Source organism: Littorina saxatilis, unplaced genomic scaffold, assembly GCF_037325665.1.
Source record: "Littorina saxatilis isolate snail1 unplaced genomic scaffold, US_GU_Lsax_2.0 scaffold_1901, whole genome shotgun sequence".
Taxonomy (NCBI): Eukaryota; Metazoa; Mollusca; class Gastropoda; order Littorinimorpha; family Littorinidae; genus Littorina; species Littorina saxatilis.
This window is the reverse complement of record NW_027128978.1, coordinates 1-19,123: the sequence shown is the minus strand read 5'-3', so window position 1 is coordinate 19,123 and position 19,123 is coordinate 1. Positions and strand designations below refer to the sequence as shown.

The window sequence follows — 19,123 nt, the reverse complement described above, 5'->3', positions numbered from 1 at the left end:
ACATGAAGCCTGTGCTGCGACTTCTGTCTTGTGTGTGGCGCACATTATATGTCAAAGCAGCACCGCCCTGATATGGACCTTCGTGGTCGGCTGGGCGTTAAGCAAACAAACAAACACACTTTACTGTTCGCATTTATCACACCTGTCGTCTACAGGTGTCGGAGAAGATGCGGGGTCTCCGGGCCGTTGTGTGCTACCTTCATTTTAATGGTCAACACAGGATTACCACACACACACACACACTTTACTGTTCGCATTTATCACACCTGTCGTCCACAGGTGTCGGAGAAGATGGGTCTCCATGCCGTCGTGTACTACCAGGTGGTCAGCTCTTTTACGGTCAACAAAGGACCACCACCACACACACTTCACTGTTCCCATTTATCTACAGGTGTCAGAGAAGATGGGTCTCCGAGCCGTTGTGTACTACATGACTACCACTCTGCTGGCGGTCATCCTGGGCATCATCCTGGTCGTCACCATCAAGCCGGGAACCAAGGACCAGAGCAAGGAGACTTCTAACAGGGACGAAGTCAGTGCGCTCGCCACGTTCCTCAACCTCGTCAGGTACCACAGGGAATAATAATAATAATAATGATAATGCATAATTATAAAGCGCTGTACAATCGTTGGAAGAAAATACAACAACAACATAACATTATATAATCACACAGATATCAATGAATAACACACTGCACTATAAAACATTATCACAAACACGTCACACTGTCCTACAGCATAGTGGTCCTGGCAATGCGCACGTCCCTTATCAGGGGCGGATCACATCATTTTTAAGGGGGGGTTTCCAAATTTCTTTTAGGGACAATTCGACGACGTGAAGCGTTAAGTTGAGGGTGCGAAGCGTTCGAACCTCTTAGCGGGGCCAGGGAGCATGCCCCCCCCCCCCCCAAAAAAAAAAAAAAAAAAAAAAAAAACCCACCCAAAAACAAAAACAAATGTTGATAAAAACAAGAAAAATGGAGCAAACTGGTGCAATCTGAGCCAAGTAATTTCCCCTAATACACCGTCCAAAAAGTAAAGACCAATTTGGATAAAAACAAGGACAACTGACCGATCTGGTGCAACCTGAGCCAGCAAATTACCCAACTACTTTCCAAAACCGTCCAAAACCGTCAGTTAGAAGACAAAGGATTGGCTCCTAGGAGGTCCCCTCGGAAAAATGTGGATCAAAATCAAGGAAAATTGAGCAATCTGGTGCAATCTGAGCCATCTGTTTTTCTTTGTTTTCAAGTTTATTTACTTAATTTTTTTCTCTCTTTGAAATTATTTTTTTTAGTCTAGGGGGGCTCGCCGTCAAAATCAAGCACATGGCGAATAAAAAAAAACTACATTACGACTGCACACGACTACGCTTGTTTTGTGCAGTTCAGCATAAGCGTGGGGCGAGCGTGCAAGCTTCCCGACCTAGCAGATCCCACCCCGACCAAACCACGCTCATGGAGATCCTGCCACGTTTGGCCCACGATTGGCCACGCTGTCGGACACTTTTCCGTCGTAGCAGAAGCGGCGTCTATATTATGTGACAAGGGTATTAGTGCCATGTGCTGGATTTTGACGGCGAAACGCCCCGATTTGATAACTTTTTCAGATCGGCGTGATCGGCATGGTCGTGGTAAGGACGCGGCGCTGTGTGACCGGGCCCTTATTGAGCCCGAACTTGCCTTGGCGAAAACTTGGCGAAGTCTGTATATAAACTAGCCAAGCCAAAATTCAGTGCGAAAGCTTCGTGCTGCGCGCTTCGTAAAGCAGACTTCGCGAAATCGACCTGGCCCACTTAATATTAGGCTTTAATATTTTTTTTTAGAATTTTGATATTTTGATGTCCTTCTGAGATACAACAGGGAACCTGAAGCGTAGCTAGTTTATAGCCTTTGGTGACTTTTACACTTTGTATAAATTATACTAAATTGCCCCCTGTTGTCTGTCAAGGTCACATTGTGCCACAGAGTGACTGCACCCTAGCTGCCCATAATATGAACTTTATAAAAGGGAGTCGGTAAAGCGATTGCTCTTCTTGTTTGTATTCACAGTCAAGCGTTTCACTCCTGAGGCATCCTTTCTACAATTCTTCTATTTTCAGAAACCTGTTTCCTGACAATATGGTGGAGATGTGCTTTAGAAAGGTAAGCGGAGTATAAGGTGCACACACAGACAACGAACAAAATAGAGTAAATGGTCATGGCGTGTTTGAACCTTGTGGCCGATATGTTTCAACACAATTAATGCCCTCGATCTGCAAGTACGAGTGTGAGTGAATGTGTGTGTGTGTGTGTGTGTGTGTGTGTGTATGTATGTGTGTGTGATTGTGTGTGTGTGCGTGTGTGTGTGCGTGTGAGTGTGTGTGTGTTTGCTATGCCTGTACCCTTGACATCAATCAAAATCACGCTAAAGCTTTGAAACATCTTTGTAACTGTCTTTTTCTTTCAGAAAGTGCCAAAGATGATGAAGAATCTGGCTACAAGTGAGTCGTGGCGAATAAATGCATCGTGAAAAAGATAAGGAAAGCCATCTAAACAATCAGTTTTTACACTTACTTCCCTTTGCTAAACCTATCCCCCTCCCCCCCCCCCCAACAGACATGCAGAACCAAAACAACCCAACTGCTAAATGAACCCATAAGCTTGCCAAAGATGTAAACCAGACGGACAGTAACCAGCGTTATGTTATGGACAGAAAGTGTGAACAACTCGAGTCATAAGCATCATACGGGTAAGCGAGGTCCGGGAACGAAGGATGACGAATAAAAGGGGTTCCGGTGTAACACGAGAAAATTACTCCCACGAGATTTTTACTCCGGAGTAAACATTTCGTACGAAAAAGTTACTCTCTTTACGAAAAAAGCACTCCCCCATTGCACGAGAAAATGACTCCCCAAGACAGGTGAGTTCCGAGTAAACATTTCGTACAAAAATATTACTCCCCTGACGAATAATTAAATAACGAATAAATTACTTCACCCCAACACGAGCAATTTAACTTCCCATGCCAGGTGTACGAAACTTTTACTCCCTTGTCCCCTGTTTGTCTTGGTGGTGGAAGAGGTGGAGGGAGGGTAGCGCGACATTCGTTTGCGCGAGATCACTTATTGGCATTATCCCTTCGCCCGCATCCCATTTTTGCGTACGAGATTTTTACTGGAAGTAAACAAAATGGGGAGTATAAGTTTCGTGGAGGGAGTAATGTTTTCGTGCCTTGGGGAGTTCTTTTCTCGTACGAAAAGTGTACTCGGAGTAAGAATTTCGTACGAAATATTTACTCCGGAGTAAATTTTTCGTGGAGTAAAAATTTCGTGTTACACCGGGCAATGTACTCAGATAACAATGTACGATACCAACTGGTAACCCTGGACGTTTCCCTCGACAAGATGTTCAACTGTTAGAAACAAGGAACCTTATACCTTTTACTGTGATACGTCTTAAATGTGAATAGTTTCTAGAGTAGGCCGGGAACAAATGAGAGAGTAAGATCGAGGCTGAATCGGTATCGCAGGAGAGGGTCTTGGATTAGTTTTATTGCTGTCATATATGTCTTTAAGGAAGAAATGCTACGTTTTCAAATTTCTTGCAGATGAGACATATTCCAAAGTGGTGACAGGAGAAGGCACCAATATGCTGGGGGTGGTATCAGTCTCAATCATGATAGCTGCCTGCATTAACCATATCGGCGAGAAAGCTGAAGCGCTGCTGAAATTGTTCGAAGCTATCAACGAAGTGTCCATCATATTGGTCACTGCCTTTATCTGGTCAGTTTTGTATTTAGTGTTTTGTTGTTGATGTTTTTGATGTTGTTGTTGTGGTTGTTTTGGTGTGTGTGTGTGTGTGTGTGTGGGGGGGGGGGTCATTTCATTTTGTCTCTGATGTTGTGGCTGAGTTCAGATCACCATTAGTATTCTCGTATTTGTTGTCGTCATCATCATCATCATCCTCGTCGTCATCATCGTCATCGTCATGATCATCATCTCTTCTCTAATCAATTGAATGAGTTGACAATCAATCTTTTGTTGTCAATGTTTCCTGTTACTTTTTACTTAATCAATTATTGAATCCCTTGAGCCATCAGGAGAGTCTAGTGCGGCCAGTCGTACCAATGGCTGTCCGTTGACGAACAAATCTTAACGACGAGGGTTTTCTTTGACGTTATGAAAGCTCGAACTTGGAAACCTAACGCACTACATTTGTTTGAAGACCATGGTCCATGGTTCATTGTATGTTTGACATACGTCAAATGTCAACGTTACATTGGGTTTTGTTTTATTCTTATACTTTTTTGAAACTGGAGATTTGAACTTTCACACATTCCATTGGTTTGATGACCTCCAGACATGACCAACGTTTGGTTGACCCTCGTCAAATCTCAAGGTTACAGCAGGGTCAAATTTTGAATAAAACATGAACACCTCTCTTTTTTTAACGTTTCAGAAGTGAGGTCTTTGAAACTTTACATAGTTACAGGCTTTGATGACATAAAACACAGATACGACCTAAGTCTGTTTTGAACCTGGTAAATTTTCAAGGTAACATTGATGTCGAGTTCGGGTGCGTCGAATGAGCATTTGTTCTTCTTGTAATTAATGTTGTGTGTGTGTGCTCTTCTTCTTCTTTTGTGTGCATGGGCTGAATATCCCTCGGTACACTCTCGTTTTTTTGAACGAGTGGGTTTTTACGTGTATGGCCGATTTTACCCCGCCATTTAGGCAGCCATACGCCGATTTCGGGGGAATTCGTGTGTGCTGATTCTGGCATTATCGGCGTGCAGGTACTCTCCGATCGGCGTCCTGTTTCTGGTGATGAGCGAGGTGATCAAACAGGAAGACCCCAGGACTGCTTTCTCCAAGCTTGCCTTCTACTGTCTCACCGTGCTACTGGGGCTGGGTCTGCATGGCTTCATCACTCTGCCTCTTACCTATTACGCCATCATCAGGAAGAACCCCTTTAAATTCATCAAAGGCATGCTGCCTGCCATGTTGACTGCGCTGGCTACTGCGTCCAGGTGGGTGGCGAGAATTTTTGTTGTTTTTGTTTTTGTTTTTTGTTGCTCACATTTCAGTTTCCCGCTTTGTCAATTTCGCAATTTCTCCACTGTGTGTGTTTGTATGTGTGCATGTGCCTGCCTGTTTGCTTGCCTGCCTGCCTGCCTGCCTGCCTGCCTGCCTGCCTGCCTGCCTGCCTGCCTGCCTGCCTGTATGCGTGCGTTTGTATGTGAACAAAATATCCGGAGCAAAACAATAGTCGAAACCAGGGAGCGAATAGCACGTTGGACGAAATATTCGGGGATTCAAAATTCTTGCCTCACCCTGATTCTGTTCTCCCACCAGTCTTGCCACACTGCCCGTAACGATGCGGAACCTGGAGATCAACAACAAGGTGGACCCTAGGGTCATCGCCTTCGTGGCTCCGGTGGGGGCAAACATCAACATGGACGGCACTGCTCTGTACGAAGCCGTGGCCGTCATCTTTATCGGACAGACCGTGGGCAAAGAAATGGATTTTGTCAAAGTGCTCACAATCAGGTTAGTGATGGTGTTGTGTTGGCGTTGTGTTGGCGTTGTGTTGGCGTTGTGTTGCTGTTGTGTTGGCGTTGTGTTGATGTAGTGTAGTTGTAGTAATGGTGTTGTGTTGGCGTTGTTTTGGCGTTTTGCTGGTGTTGTAATGGCGTTGTGTTGATGTAGTGTAGTTGTAGTAATGGTGTTGTGTTGGCGTTGTTTTGGCGTTTTGCTGGTGTTGTAATGGCGTTGTGTTGATGTAGTGTAGTTGTAGTAATGGTGTTGTGTTGGCGTTGTTTTGGCGTTTTGCTGGTGTTGTAATGGCGTTGTGTTGATGTAGTGTAGTTGTAGTAATGGTGTTGTGTTGGCGTTGTTTTGGCGTTTTGCTGGTGTTGTAATGGCGTTGTGTTGATGTAGTGTAGTTGTAGTAATGGTGTTGTGTTGGCGTTGTTTTGGCGTTTTGCTGGTATTGTAATGGCGTTGTGTTGATGTAGTTGTAGTAATGGTGTTGTGTTGGCGTTGTTTTGGCGTTTTGCTGGTGTTGTAATGGCGTTGTGTTGATGTAGTGTAGTTGTAGTAATGGTGTTGTGTTGGCGTTGTTTTGGCGTTTTGCTGGTATTGTAATGGCGTTGTGTTGATGTAGTTGTAGTAATTGTGTTGTGTTGGCGTTGTTTTGGCGTTTTGCTGGTGTTGTAAAGGCGTTGTGTTGATGTAGTGTACTTGTAGTAATGGTGTTGTGTTGGCGTTGTTTTGGCGTTTTGCTGGTTTTGTAATGGCGTTGTGTTGATGTAGTGTACTTGTAGTAATGGTGTTGTGTTAGCGTTGTTTTGGCGTTTTGCTGGTGTTGTAATGGCGTTGTGTTGATGTAGTGTAGTTGTAGTAATGGTGTTGTGTTGGCGTTGTTTTGGCGTTTTGCTGGTGTTGTAATGGCGTTGTGTTGATGTAGTGTGTAGTTGTAGTAATGGTGTTGTGTTGGCGTTGTTTTGGCGTTTTGCTGGTGTTGTAATGGCGTTGTGTTGATGTAGTGTAGTTGTAGTAATGGTGTTGTGTTGGCGTTGTTTTGGCGTTTTGCTGGTGTTGTAATGGCGTATTGTTGGTGTTGTGTTGGCGTTGTGTTGATGTAATGTAAGTGTAGTAATGGTGTTGTGTTGGCGTTGTTTTGGCGTTGAGCTGGTGTTGTAATGGCGTTGTATTGCTTTTGTGTTGGCGTTGTGTTGATGTAATGTAAGTGTAGTAATGGTGTTGTGTTGGCGTTGTTTTGGCGTTGAGCTGGTGTTGTAATGGCGTTGTGTTGGTGTTGTGTTGGCGTTGTGTTGATGTAATGTAAGTGTAGTAATGGTGTTGTGTTGGCGTTGTTTTGGCGTTGAGCTGGTGTTGTAATGGCGTTGTGTTGGTGTTGTGTTGGCGTTGTGTAGATCTTATGTAGTGTAGGTGTTGTAATGGTGTTGTTTTGGCGTTGTTTTATGCGTTGTGTTGGTGTTGTGTTGGTGTTTTGTTGGCGTTAGGTCCTCACATTTGGTTTAAAACAATGTTTGACTCATAATTTAACCGCCATCTACATCGGACAAACCCCGGGGAAAGACTTAGACTTCGTCAAAGTGCTCACCTTCAGGATTTTCTGCAGGGTAGACGGTATGCCTTTCTACACCATGTATATTTTTCAAGTCTATCAACAGTATGTTGTAACAGGGGCTAGGTTCTGTATTTACTGCACACACAAAAAGGAGAATGACGCCAAACCTCTCTTTGCATCATCAACAGTGTCACGGCCACTGCAGCGGCTATAGGGGCAGCAGGAGTTCCACAGGCCGGTCTGGTGACCATGGTGATCGTGCTGACGGCTGTTGGCTTTCCTGTCGATGGTATCGGTCTCATCCTTTCTGTGGACTGGTTTCTGTGAGTATCCACGACTTGCAGCAAGGTTTTTAGATTGTGCACATGGTGGCCGCCATTATAAGTATAGCAGGGGGTGGGGTGTGAAGGGGGGGGGCAGCGCAAACATCCGATGTATACAACTCTTTAAGGCAAGAATTTAAACAAAATTGTAGCGTCACCCGTTAGCATCAAATATCAAGCGCTCGGTCATATCGGCTGAAATGGATTTTTTAGAATCTTAGATTTCAACCAATCCGTACAAGTGCTTGGTACAACCAAAGTTGGGTACTCAGTTATCGTTCGAACCAACCCTGGAGTCTCTTCTTTCGGATTGGCTGAAATTGAGACGGATATCTTTAAGATTTCCCCCAATCCGACCCAGGGCTTGGATCCCACGCAGTTGAGCACTTTCTTGTGCACACCACCACTTGAGTCTCTTGTTTGTGCCCACCAGGGACCGGTTCCGGACGTCCATCAACATTCTGGGCGACGCCTTCGGGGCGGCCGTCGTGCACGCGCTGTCCCTCAAGGACCTGGAGAGGATGGACCTGGAAGACCAGCTGCGGGCCCAGAAGACCGCCCTCGAGGCCCTACAGAACACCTATGGGGACCATCGCAACTCTTCCACCCACACAGGCACCACGATGGAGTATGGTGGGCAGGACACAACTGTGTCGAACTACTGCCCTCCTCCTCTTCAGCCAGGGTCAGGGTTAACAGTGGAACAAGCTGAAAGCGACGAAGGCCAGCCGAAACGCTTCCCATCCACAGCCGTAGACTTCCACGGAGACAGGAGCAAGGGTACGCCTCAGGGTGAAGAGAATGCTGCGGGAGGAGCAGCAGAACAACCAACACACACTGACAATGAATAGAATCCGCACGTGGTTTGAGGCGCGATAGAGGATGTTCAGAAATAACTGTGCGAGGTATGTATGGCTTGTGAAAGTGAATACTCTTGGAAAATATGAGGCACGCTTTCCTGCGTGACATTAGAGGGCATTCACCAGCAAGGGGGTTGTCTCCGAAACGTGGTCCTTGTCCACAGGCAGGCCGCTATAGATAGTGATTGGCCTATAATGTCACGCGGGAAAGCGTGCCTCATATTTTCCAAGAGTATTCACTCTTTCACAACCCATACAAACCCGGCAGAGTTATTTCCATAAGTCGTATTATATTAGGAATGTTATTGCTTAGCCTGGTCTTTCAAACAACCCTAGCCAGCTACGCTTCTTGCGTGGATTCTCGTGTCAGTTTTGTTTTATCGGTGTAATTTATCATTCCACCTCACCCGGGGGTGTTACCTGTTGTTACCTGTTATTACTCACTGAAGATAAATACTAGCTGCTACTGTCCCTTTTTGCTGGCATAAACATTTTGTGTTCACCCGGTGCCTGCTTCTTGTCACGCAGAGAATTGCTAGCAGATTAAAAGACAAATAGACAGACAGACGAACGGACGGACGGACAGACAAGGTATCATTTATCTGTTGAGGTGAGTGTTTAGTAGGTGTTTGGTTGTGCTATGTACAGCTTACTGTTTTTAGTTAATTTTTCAACGGAAGAACAAACCACCAAAACAAACAAACAAATAAACACACACACACACAAACACACAAACAACATATAATGTTTTGTTCAGGTTTGTCAGTCAGAAAGTGCAGGTTGGGTTGGGACGGGGACACATTTTGAGAAATCTGTATGGTAACACCCTACTTTCTGTTGGTGTTTTGATACTGTGCATAGTGAACTTAAATCACCTGTGCTTGAATTTGGTAATGATTTGACCCGGGGTTACATGTATTGCGTTATTACGATTTACCACTAAATTTATGATGATTTTTTTCTTGTATGGCTTCGAATCATAGATAACATTCCACATACATTTTGTCAAGTAACATATGATATATTGATACTTTCTACCCATTTTTCTACAAAACAAAATGTATTGCTTAACAAATATGCAATGTCAAAAATGACAATGACGATCACATTCAATATGAAAACGTTTTAGAGAAAATCATATCCGACTACATTTAGGAACCTACGCTAAACAAGATGGCGCGAGCTTCCAATCAGGTTGAAGCCATCTAGTTAGCGTAGGTAACCTAAATGATCCGACTACTCCTATATAAATATCATTAAAAGCAAAAGTTAATGAGGTGACCGCCCCGTTTCTTCTAAGGATGTCTGCCTAGTGCTTGGAGGGACTTATGCACAACATTTTATATGAATCTGAGCCGGGTTTCAAATACACTAGTATGTCCTTAACTTTGAACTTTTACTGATTTCTGGATGACAGAGTCACTTTTGTATGCGTCTTTCGCAAGAGGACGGAGCTTCCACCGTTCCAATTTTAAAACGGGAGAAACACCGAATGGAACCTATGCACAACATTTGAAATGAATTTGACCCGGGATTTAAATACACTAGTCTGTCCTTAAAAGAGAGCAAAACTTTGAACTTTTACTTGTGTATGACCGAGTTTTGTATGCGTCTTTCGCAAGAGCACGGACCTTCCACCGTTCCAATTTTAAAACGGGAGGAAAAACCGAATCATCAAAATAACTTAGGGCACTGAGTTTGATATCTGCGGTTAAACTGGCTACATCGTTCATGTCTGCCATGCATCATAGTTTGTCAATTAACGGCGAGTGTATTTTCGTGTGTGAACGTAAACGACTTTTATCTCAGTCATTACTTGCATTGTTAATAATACTTTTTCCTTTAACAAATATATTCCATTAAAATAAACTATCTCAAGTGTGTTTTTGTCGTTGTGTGGAGGCTGATTTGTGTGTTACACATTTTACACTGGCAAGCCTGTGTGCTTCGAATCACTGATACAGGCATGCAGGTAAGCATACAGCTTACTTACTTACTGCCTTTCACGCCTGGTGGCATACAGCATAGGCATATAAATAAATGGACATGTGATGCAAACTCACACACAAGGCAAACACACACGCACGAACGCACACGCACGCACGCACACATACACACACACACACACACTGACACACACACACACACAAACGCACACACACTAAGCGTTGCACGCGCACGCGCAAACATGGAAATGAGTTTCAACAAAAAGGACAACTGAACAAAACAGAAGGGGAAAACAAAGCACGCAACAGAACAAGCCAAAACATGAACAAGAAGGGCGGGGATGTAGCTCAGTCGGTAGCGCGCTGGATTTGTATCCAGTTGGCCGCTGTCAGCGTGAGTTCGTCCCCACGTTCGGCGAGAGATTTATTTCTCAGAGTCACCTTTGTGTGCAGACTCTCCTCGGTGTCCGAACACCCCCGTGTGTACACGCAAGCACAAGACCAAGTGCGCACGAAAAAGATCCTGTAATCCATGTCAGAGTTCGGTAGGTTATAGAAACACGAAAACACCCAGCATGCTTCCCCCGAAAGCGGCGTATGGCTGCCTAAATGGCGGGGTAAAAACGGTCATACACGTAAAAGCCGTGGGAGTTTCAGCCCATGAACGAACAAACAGAACAAGCCAAAACATGAACAAGAAGATAGAGAACAACAGGTTGATAGAAGCCGAACAAACGAGCAGATAGACAGCTGTCAGTGTACATTACTGGTTGTGACTAAAAACTGCAACCCGGGGAAATCCAGTTGCGACATGAGAAAGCATGACGCAGTGCGTCTCCCATGTCCGGATTTATGGTAACAATAAAAGGCGAAAACTGAACATGTCACCGTCTCAAAACAACCGGTTGTACAACACACAAGGAGCGAGTTAAAGTTTCTCTCCATCTAATCGGTAAGTAGAACTTGATGTTATTTCTAAATTAGATCAGATGTTCAACTGACTTTATATGATCATGATTGTCACAGTGTAGGTGTGTGTGTGTGTGTGTGTGTGTGTGTGTGTGTGTGTGTGTGTGTGTGTGTGTGTGTGTGTGTGTGTGTGTGTGTGTGTGTGGTTGTGACGGGGGACTGGTGTGTGTTTTCACAGCAGTTCGTTTTGTTCGCAGTCTAGTCTTTGCTTGTTGCTGTTAATTTTTTCTTCTTAGATGCTTTCGTTTCAAGTTATGTTTGCACTTTTTCAAAGTAGCCTATACGTTGTTCTTCTTGGGGGGTATTTTTTGTAAAGAAATCGTAATATACACTTCTCGCACAATCAATCCGCTATCTCTCTCTCCTTCTCCCCATCCCTCCTCTCACCCACCACCCTCTCTCTTTCTCTCTCTCTCTTTCTCTCTTTCTCTCTCTCTCCTTCCCTCCTCTCACCCACCCACCCCCCCTCTCTCTCTCTCTTTCTCTTTCTCTCTGTCTCTCTCTCTCCTTCCCTCCTCTCACCCACCACCCCCCCTCTCTCTCTCTCTTTCTCTTTCTCTCTGTCTCTCTCTCTCCTTCCCTCCTCTCACCCACCACCCCCCCTCTCTCTCTCTCTTTCTCTTTCTCTCTGTCTCTCTCTCTCCTTCCCTCCTCTCACCCACCCACCCCCCCTCTCTCTCTGTCTCTCTCTCTCCTTCTCTCCATCCCTCCTCTCACCCACCCCCCTCTCTCAGTCTCTCTCTCTCCCTCTCTCTCTTTCTCTCTCCTTCCCTCCTCTCACCCACCCACCCCCCTCTCTCTCCCTGTCTCTCTCTCTCCTTCTCTCCATCCCTCCTCTCACCCACCCCCCTCTCTCTTTCTCTCTCTCTCTTTCTCTCTTTCTCTCTCTCTCTTTCTCTCTCTCTCTCTTTCTCTCTCTCTCTCTCCTTCTCTCCATCCCTCCTCCTCCCCCCCCCTCTCTCTCTCTCTCTATCTCTCGGTGTCTAGTTCTGTCTACAAATCTGCCTTTATCCCCGAGTACGCTAGTACATGTGGCTCAGACTTTAATTGTGTGTCTGTGTGTCTGTCTTTCTCCACTTAACAGCTTATTGCTGGGAAACTACTGGGCGCAGTTCGTTCAAAAGTTGATACACTAACTTGATAATAGGTCCGATTGATCGTATTAAAACTTCATAATGTTACCTGAGATCTAAATGCGAAATAAACCACAAACAAGTCGCGTAAGGCGAAAATACAATATTTAGTCAAGTAGCTGTCGAACTCACAGAATGAAACTGAACGCAATGCCATTTTACTCGTAGCATCGTCAGGCCACCGCTCATGGCAAAGGCAGTGAAATTGACAAGAAGAGCGGGGTAGTAGTTGCGCTAAGAAGGATAGCACGCTTTTCTGTACCTCTCTTTGTTTTAACTTTCTGAGCGTGTTTTTAATCCAAACATATCATATCTATATGTTTTTGGAATCAGGAACCGACAAGGAATAAGATGAAAGTGTTTTTAAATTGATTTGGACAATTTAATTTTGATAATAATTTTTATATATTTAATTTTCAGAGCTTGTTTTTAATCCGAATATAACATATTTATATGTTTTTGGAATCAGCAAATGATGGAGAATAAGATAAACGTAAATTTGGATCGTTTTATAAATTTTTATTTTTTTTTTTACAATTTTCCGATTTTTAATGACCAAAGTCATTAATTAATTTTTAAGCCACCAAGCTGAAATGCAATACCGAACCCCGGGCTTCGTCGAAGATTACTTGACCAAAATTTGAACCAATTTGGTTGAAAAATGAGGGCGTGACAGTGCCGCCTCAACTTTCACGAAAAGCCGGATATGACGTCATCAAAGACATTTATCAAAAAAATGAAAAAAACGTTCGGGGATTTCATACCCAGGAACTCTCATGTCAAATTTCATAAAGATCGGTCCAGTAGTTTGGTCTGAATCGCTCTACACACACACACAGACAGACAGACACACACACACACACACACACACACACACACACACATACACCACGACCCTCGTCTCGATTCCCCCCTCTACGTTAAAATATTTAGTCAAAACTTGACTAAATATAAAAAACCGACTTGGCGGTGGGAGGAATTCGCAGAGCCACAGCCAGCCAGGCAGTCTGATAGAACAGCCGAACTCGTCACACATTGACGAGAAATATAGCGTCATAAAAAGATTACGTCACGGTCAAAAGTCTTTGACGTCTTTTTCTCTCGCCGCGCGGTGTGTGTGTGTGTGTTCATTTTGTGCACATGTGTTAGTGTTACTGTTTGTGTGTGTGTGTGTGTGTGTGTGTGTGTGTGTGTGTGTGTGTTTGTGAGTGTTTTTGTGTGTGTGTGTGTGCGCGTGCATGAGCCTGTACTCGTGTGTGTGTGTGTGTGTGTGTGTGTGTGTGTGTGTGTGTGTGTGTGTGTGTGTAAGAAAGAGAGAGAGAGAGGGAGAGAGAGAGAGAGAGAGAGAGAGAGAGGAAGAGCATAGAGAGGGAGTGAGGGAGAGAGAGTGTGTGTGTGTGAATGTGTGTGTGCATTTTCACTGTGATCAAATAAAAGAGAAAGGCCAGTCACCACGCACATCCTCGGCTCGCATGCAATGTATTTATATAGCAAAGGGAATGCCTGTAACTCACACAGATCAATCACTTGGTCTTAAACGTGCACAAGACAAAAACGTTCATACTGGGGGAGCGAGCCAGTCTGAAGAGTACTCGGGTCCAGCGCGAGCGTTTTTTATATTTACGAGGATTTATATCGCGCACGTATCTCACCACACAAGGCGACTCCAGGCGCATGTTACCTATCAATGCCGTGTGAGATGGAATTTTTTACACAATATATCACGCATTCACATCGGTGTTTGTGACACTCTCGCGTTGAAGCACTGACAGTCACAAAATGTGTGTGTGTGTGTGTGTGTGTGTGTGTGTGTGTGTTTGTGTGTGTGTGTGTGTGTTTGTGTGTGTGTCAAAAGTGAGAGAGAGAGAGAGAGAGAGAGAGAGAGAGAGAGAGAGAGAGAGAGAGAGAGAGAGAGAGAGAGATATTTTAAAATAGCTGCTATCAATGATTACCTGTGTCCCTTCAATCAGGAGTAAAAAAACAACAACTCACGTCTCTTTCGATAGGACATCCGCACGTTTCGCATACAGGTCATGTGTAACATACAACTTGATGCATCTTCGTACATAGACAAGATACGCTCTTTTGGCACGCAGCTTTCGATCTTCGTTTTGATGGCATGTCAACATCGTGAAATGTACAGACAGGTAAAGCCTGATACAGTGATCGATAGGCAGACAACCACGAACGAATGCGGACATGTACAAAGACACACATATACAGACAGTCAGACATTGACACACAGGCGCACAAGCACACACACCCATACACGCACCAAAAACACACACACACACACTCACATAGGGACAAACACACACATACACACACACACACACACACACGCACACACAAAGACACACCTGGGACACACACACAGGGACACACACACACACACACACACACACACAGAAAGATCAACGCACGAACACACGCATGCATGCAGATATCCACATACACAGATTCAAACGGCACCCGCACTCCTCAACTCCCCTCAACCCCCCCCCCTCCTCTCAACTACACACCCACACTGCGAGTTTGCATATATCCCAATGTAGGCCGCCTACATGTATATAACACATACAGTGGTTATTGTATTCGTGGTGAAAGAAAGTTTCTAGCCGGGTCGCCGCTGGGTTATGTTTTAACAATGATAATTATAACTGCAACGACAGGTGTTGTTCGTATAAGTATCGTTCTATGCTGTAAAAGGCAGTGTTGAGTCATTCTTCTTTTGGTTGTTCTCCATTCAAGCAATATATTTATTGACTGTATATATTTCCGTAGATTGGAATTGAGAGGGACCCCTGTGTGCATGTGTGTGTGTGTGTGTGTGTGTGTGTGAGTGTGTGTGTAGTAATAGTAGTAGTAGTAGTAGTAGTAGTAGTAGTAGTAGTAGTAGTGGTAGTGGTAGTAGTAGTAGTAGTAGTAGGGTTCGGATGATTATGAAACTTTGCTAGTGAATTCTCCCGGATAATATCCCCACTTTTTTTTTATAAACATATTTGATTACGTCATGTTTGCCCGTTTAAAAAAGTTGAGGCTGCACTGTCACGGCCACATTTTTTAATCATGTTTTAATTACATTTTCACACAATCTTTGACCCTGTCCGGACTATAGGATTGCATTTCAGCTGGAGAGGGGTTCACTTGTCCGAGGGTTCACTAGTCCGAGGGTTCACTAGTCCGAGGGCCCACTAGTCCGAGGGTTCACTACGGTCCGAGGGTTCACTAGTCCGAGGGTTCACTACAGACGCTTGAACAAAGGATATTTTCACTGCTGTGGGAACCAAATCGAAGAATATTCTCATAAAAACACTGAGTTGTTTTCATTCAAAAAGATAATGTATATATTTTGACTGAAGAAATCTCAGACTATTTCCCCACTGAAGAAAGGATATTACATTTATCAGGATACCGCCCCGACTGGACAATTACGTGATCGAACTGCCTACAGTTTTTAGTCATATTATATAGCACCTCGGGTTTCCTTTTGCCCGTGAGGGTCAATTAGTTATCCCACCGACCTGAATTATGGAGAGGATCGAGCCTGGGTTGTACTACAGCCTCACACATAATTTCATTGAAATCGGTTCTCAAACATCGGATATCTATTTGCGGACAGACACACACACACACACACACACACACACACACACACACACACACACACACACACAGACAGCCAGACACAGTGAAACCTATAACTGGAAAATCAAGCGTCTATAGTAAACCCTCGGACAAGTGAACCCTCAGACTAGTGAACCCTCGGACTAGTGGGACGTTCCCGATTGGATGGCAACAGATTTTTTTTCTCGATATCTTTCCACGAAAGCACGGTTGGGAAAAGTTCAACAAAGCGTGTTGTGTAGAGATCTGGGTCAGCGAAGGAAAGTCAGTGTTCTTGGTGGCACGTGAAGTCCGTGTCCGTCAGCAGCGTCAGGCGTGTAGGCGTTGCGCTTGTACGGGGAGCATTGTGCACTGTGCCTTTAAAGGGGGCTGGGCCGCTATTGCGCGGGTCCGCTATTGCGCGGGTCCGCTATTGCGCGAATCTAACCCTAACCCTAACCCTAACCCTAACCCTAAAGATTCGCGCAATAGCGGCCCCGCGCAATAGCGGCCCGCGCAATAGCGGGCCGACCCCCTTTAAAGACCCACTCCGTCTTGTGAAAATTGTTTGCCTCACTGTCTCAGATCAGATATAACAGTGAAGTGAACAGTTTTCACAAGGCGGACTGGGTCTTTAATAATACATGGACTATTCTGCTTTAAGCATAATGGTTAGTGCAACATATGACACTGCAGTTCATAATATCAAGCAGTGAATCGGTGTGGACAAAATGCGAGCAAGTGGAAATTTGAAATGAGTGCATATCATAGTTTTCACACGCACAGATGTCTAAACAAGGTAGGAGAGCCACATTTATGTCATAGACTATGTATTAGTATGTGTGTGTGTGTGTGTGTGTGTGTGTGTGTGTGTGTGTGTGTGTGTGTGTGTGTGTTTAAAGCGGTATGTCACTAAATTCATCACCTTCATCGTTATTGTTGTTGTCTTGAGGTTAGGTCAAGTTGAGACACACACCCACACACATACAGATGCTCGAACGCACATACTCACGTACACGCTGGTACACACGCACACTGAGACAAACACGTACACACACACACACACGTACACACACACGTACACACACACACACACACACACACACGTACACTAGATAAATGAAAATAAATGTATTTACGATTTTCATTCTAAAGTATATGATATCAATTATTTCCTTTGAAATGCTGTTTTTCTTTGGGACACGTCAATTTGGCAAGTTTCCTTTTTCCACTTCACTTCGTGCTCCTCTCGGGGGCAGATTGAATCCTTTAAGGTTATGTCCATGTTGGTCTGTGACCTGAGCTTCCACAACGTAATAGTCTGTGCTTTTGTGTAACACAGGTAAGGAATTAAGAACAAAAATTCCCTTCGGTTACGCTGGTTTTCAAGTCTCCGACTAACCTCAGGTAAGATTACACCAAAGCTGTATTTGTTTGAGTACAGGAAAGTCGACATAGCGAGGCTAGTCAATTGACAATAAACCAAGGCCTAATTGTGTTCTGCGAAATGTATGAAGGTGACGTCGAACACAATACAATTAAAAGAAAACAAGCAAACATAGCAGCAAAGACACACACACACACACACACACACACACACACACACACACACACACACACACACACACACACACACACACACACACACACACACACACACACACACACACACAAGAAAGTGATATGTATTGGGATGTCGACGTCAATCGGCAATGGACTCAATTGGCAAAACGCTAACACTTCTGTCAGATCTGAGGAGAGAGAGAGAGAATCAGAATCAGAATCAGAATGTTTATTTGCGAAAACTCGTATTGCAAAAGGGTGCTGGGGGGTTGGGTAATCGAACGATCCACGAACATCAGTGTACACATTGGTTTCAGTGAGAGCCCCAAAGGGGGGGGGGGTATCATCACGATCACGGGAAGGGAAATTTTAGCTTTCACGATCACAGTTACCTTGATTTTTGTTTTCACGATCACAAACACCTTGACGAATAGAGGATCATAGAGTGGTACATCTGTGAAAAATGTACGTTGAAAATAAAATGCTTTGCAATAATGCCCATCACGATCACGAAAACAAATGACGATCACGATCACGAGACTTGATTTTTGTGTCATCACGGATCACGGGCAAAGTCCCATCACGATCACAGAAATGGAAATTTCGGCAATCACGGTCACAGAAAGGTCAAAAAACGCCAATCACGGTCACGATTTTAAACCCTTTGGGGCCCTCTTCAGTCTGTTACACAAAAACAATGCATCGTGATTCGGTCCGAAGCATCCAACTTGTAATCCAAGTCGGGAAATATAACTTTTCCGTTTCGAACACGGTATTGTTCCATATCGATCGCGGTTTGTCACAAACACACATGAAATATGTGTGCCCTGAAGTTTAGCGACAACAGTCAGTCTGGCATGGCACGGAGGTAGCACTGTACCAGTGGCAGTGTAGACACGACATGAAGGTCAGTAGTGAGATGGTCGATTTCTTCTCCAAAGACGTTGCGGTCGACTTGGGGCAGACGCCGGACACACGGGGGCGTTTCCTCCTATTCTCGGAATGACGTTGTCTGTGTTGTTTCGCAGTCGTATGTCAGGACGTAGTCGTCTCCCCTTGCAATCAGCGTCTTCTTTCCACCTTTTCTCTCGCACACTATTTTTGTTAGAGTGCGGTTCCTCTTTCTGTTTAAATTGAAGCGCAGCTCAAAAACTCCGACCTGCCCGCTCGGCGAAATCTCGCGAAGACAGCGAGAGAGAGAGAGAGAGAGGGGGGGGGGAGAGAGAGAGAGAGAGAGAGAGAGACTCCGGAGAGAGATAGAGAGAGATATATATATATGCAGAGACAGAGACATTAACAGAGAGAGAGAGAGAGAGAGAGAGAGAGAGAGAGAGAGAGAGAGAGAGAGAGATATGCAGAGACAGAAACAGATAGAAGAGAGAGAGAGAGAGGAGAGATAGAGATAGCTAGAGAGAGAGAGAGAGAGAGATAGCTAGAGAGAGAGAGAGAGAGATAGTTAGAGAGAGAGAGATAGCTAGAGAGAGAGAGAGCGTGCTTGTCCGGATATGACCCCGTAATTGTATGCGATTGTGTACTTATTAGCACAGCTCGTTTGATACTGAGGATAGTAATGGTTGTCAATGCAACAGCTGCGGGAATTTTGTTGTTGCAGGGAAAAAGCCAAACAGTACATAGAGAATACATAGT

General features: G+C 44.6%; 1 protein-coding gene across 1 annotated transcript; it reads left to right on the top strand.

Annotated features, from left to right (window-relative positions):
- The first annotated feature begins 221 nt into the window (after positions 1-221).
- On the top strand, positions 222-10,137 carry LOC138957271 (excitatory amino acid transporter 3-like). Its single transcript, XM_070328409.1, has 8 exons — positions 222-567; positions 2,102-2,144; positions 2,449-2,482; positions 3,589-3,763; positions 4,777-5,010; positions 5,336-5,530; positions 7,265-7,399; positions 7,833-10,137. Exons 1-8 carry the CDS (start codon positions 302-304, stop codon positions 8,248-8,250), a joined length of 1,500 nt encoding a protein of 499 aa, XP_070184510.1. The 5' UTR covers positions 222-301; the 3' UTR covers positions 8,251-10,137.
- The last annotated feature ends 8,986 nt before the right edge of the window (positions 10,138-19,123 follow it).